This window comes from Lipotes vexillifer, unplaced genomic scaffold (assembly GCF_000442215.2).
Source record: "Lipotes vexillifer unplaced genomic scaffold, Lipotes_vexillifer_v1.1 scaffold961, whole genome shotgun sequence".
Lineage (NCBI taxonomy): Eukaryota > Metazoa > Chordata > Mammalia > Artiodactyla > Lipotidae > Lipotes > Lipotes vexillifer.
The window spans coordinates 942,812-945,601 of record NW_006776468.1 but is presented as its reverse complement, the minus strand read 5'-3'; the positions used below and the strand labels follow the sequence as shown (position 1 = coordinate 945,601).

Here is a 2,790-nt window from a genome sequence, read left to right as displayed (position 1 = left end):
GCAGGAACGGGGCCTTTGTGGCCCCTGGCTAGTCCTGAGTGAAGAGTTACCTTTCTGTATTTGATTCCCTCTTCTGATTCATTGTGTTCTCCCAGAACTTCCATTCCTTCGGCTGTGTTGATTATCTTGGGGGGGCTGCAGGGCAGTGCCCAGGGGCAGGAACTAGGAGTTAGGGGGCCTTGGTGTGTCTTGGTTATGCAAAAGATGTTACTTCCAGAGAGGCACCGTGCAAGGAAAAGCTTTTTTTTTGCGGTACGCGGACCTCTCACTGTTGTGGCCTCTCCTGTTGCGGAGCACAGGCTCCGGACACGCAGGCTCAGCGGCCATGGCCCACGGGCCCAGCCGCTCCACGGCATGTGGGATCCTCCCGGACCGGGGCACGAACCCATGTCTCCTGCATCGGCAGGCGGACTCCAACCACTGTGCCACCAGGGAAGCCCAAGGAAGAGCTTTTAGTCTACAGGAAAGACATGGTTTCTAGGCAGAATGCCTCCTCTCTCAGGTATTCCTTGGAATGGAGAATGACACTAACTTGGGTTACATCCACTTAGGCAAAACTAGAACGAACAAGGTGACACTTCCCTTCCAGAGGCTATTAAATAACCAAGGCGGAGTATGTGATATGGGCTCAGCTAGTTTAGGAGGCAGCTCTTTGCTCCCCTTTATTAATATAGGCAAGAAAACCAAGGTGTGGTGTTAGAGACTTGCCCATACTCATGCAATGAGGTGGAACAGATTTTATGACATCTTTTTCAAGCCAGGGGCTCCTCCCTAAGGTGACCAAGCCTTCCCGCTCACTCTCCAGACCTGCCCAGACCTGAGGTTGTTGCCCAGGGAGCTTTAGCTCCTCCCCAAACATAAACTTGAACCGGTAAACCTGGCCTTTCCTCTCTGCCTTTGGCTATTTCATCCTCCTTTCCCTTTCCCCTGCCCCTGTCCTGTCTTCTGCAGGTCTTGGCTGGTATCAGGAAAGGAGTCCCATCCCATGGACTCCCACTCCAGGGAGCCAGGGCTCCTGCCGTGTGGGTCCTGTGACATGGTTTTCCGTTCCTGGGCCCTGCTGGCCACCCACACTCAGCGCTTCTGCATTGGCCGTCAGCCCCGGGAGCTGACAGTTGGAGAACAGCCCCCAATAGGCACTGAACCACGAGTACCCAGGGTAAGGGCCTCCTCCATGGCCATGAGAGGGTACTGAAGTGACTGTAACTCTCAGAGGATTCCTCACCCCACACCCTGTACCCAGGTTGTGCCACAAGAACACCAGGGCCTCCCAGACCAGGAGGCCAGCAAATCGGCTCTGAAGAGGCTAACAGATGAGGTACACCTGGATTTCCCCACTGAGCCTCCCCCCCAAACCTATAGATCACGCGTGGGTCAGATTACCCCAATATGGAGATTGCGGGTTACTGTTACCTCCAGGTGCAGCGGCTGCGGCTGTATCTGCAGGAAATGCGACCCAGCATAACAGAGGTCCCCAGCGGGTCACCGGGGCCCTGGAGGCGGTCAGAGGCACCGACTCAGAGTCCCAACTACGAGACTGCTGGGAGCCCCGGCGAGCGGCTGCGGGCGCTGCACCGGACTCACGCAAGGCGCTTGGCAGAGACCAAGGCACAGAGCTGTGCCCTGGAGCGACGCGGCGAGGGTAAGGGAAAAGAGGGGGACTAGGGCCCACCCTCCCCCTTGGCTTGAGGTCGCCCGACCCGTTCTGATTTGATCTCTTACCCACTCAGAACTGAGCCGGCACCTCCAAGGTTTGGCTTGGACCCGGGACGGGAAATCACGCATATTCAGCCTGGAGCGGGAGCTTCGAGAACTCCGGGCAGAGGCCGGGCGAACGCGGGGTGCTCTAGAGGAGTTAGGGGCGCACGTTCAGCAGCTACAGGCCAACCCCGGGTGAGGCCGACGAGCCGGATCCCGGGAGCTCCGAGTCACCGGCTGGCGGGGGGGCGGGGCCGGAGCGGGGGGCGGGGCCTGGCCCGGCTGGACGTGCGAGGTATGCACCCGGACTCCGCTGGAAGGCCGCGCGAGTGAGGTCGGGAAGGGGCGGCGCTGCCGGAGGCCCGGGGTCTGGGTCCTTGATTCCGCCCCCGCGCCGGCCGTCCTCCACCCCAGGACCCGGCTGAGCGCCTTACGAGAGGCAGAACTCTGTGGTCCGGTGCTACAGGCAAACCCAGGGACTCTGGCTGCGGAGATCGGGTAAGATCCGGGCCCCGAGGCGGGCACGGGGCAAAGCGCTGATAGGGCCTGGAAAAACGCTTCTGGCTTCTTGTCCCCTACTCCCTAGGGCCCTGCGTGAGGCCTACATTCGAGGTGGGGGCCGGGACACCGGCGTTCTGGGCTGGATATGGCAGTTACAAGTGGAGGCGTCAGCTCTGGAGCTTCGGAGGTCACGGACCCGCAGGGGTGAACATGAGTGGGTCAGCCAGGAGGGCCTTAGCCCTGGGGAGAGAAAAGGGCGATGAGGGAGGACGTCTTTGGCTTGGGAACCACTTGAGCAAAAACCCAAGGTAGAACACCTGTCTTTGCAGGGGTGCCTGGAATGTTAGCTGACAAGTCCAGCCTTGTCCAGAGTCCTAAGGCTGGAGAGCTGCTCAGAGCAGCTGGTCACCAGCTGTCAGAGATGACAGGTCAGACTTGTTCAATCGCAGGAAGACAGACAGTTGCTGCATTCAAGGAGCTTCTAGCAGTGGAGGCTGAAAATCGGCGCCTGGAGGCAGAAATCCTGGCTTTGCAGATGCAGAGGGATGCAGGCCGGGTGCCCTGGGGTCAGTGAGCACCCAATTCCCGCCC

General features: G+C 59.7%; 1 protein-coding gene across 1 annotated transcript in view; it reads left to right on the top strand.

Moving 5' to 3' along the window:
* The first annotated feature begins 985 nt into the window (after positions 1-985).
* The window catches only part of CCDC17 (coiled-coil domain containing 17), a 4,288-nt gene continuing 2,483 nt past the window's right edge, over positions 986-2,790 (top strand). The window contains 7 exon segments of the mRNA XM_007450380.1: positions 986-1,150; positions 1,214-1,318; positions 1,420-1,642; positions 1,731-1,893; positions 2,113-2,196; positions 2,285-2,403; positions 2,529-2,765. Coding sequence (XP_007450442.1) covers positions 986-1,150; positions 1,214-1,318; positions 1,420-1,642; positions 1,731-1,893; positions 2,113-2,196; positions 2,285-2,403; positions 2,529-2,765 — 1,096 coding nt within the window.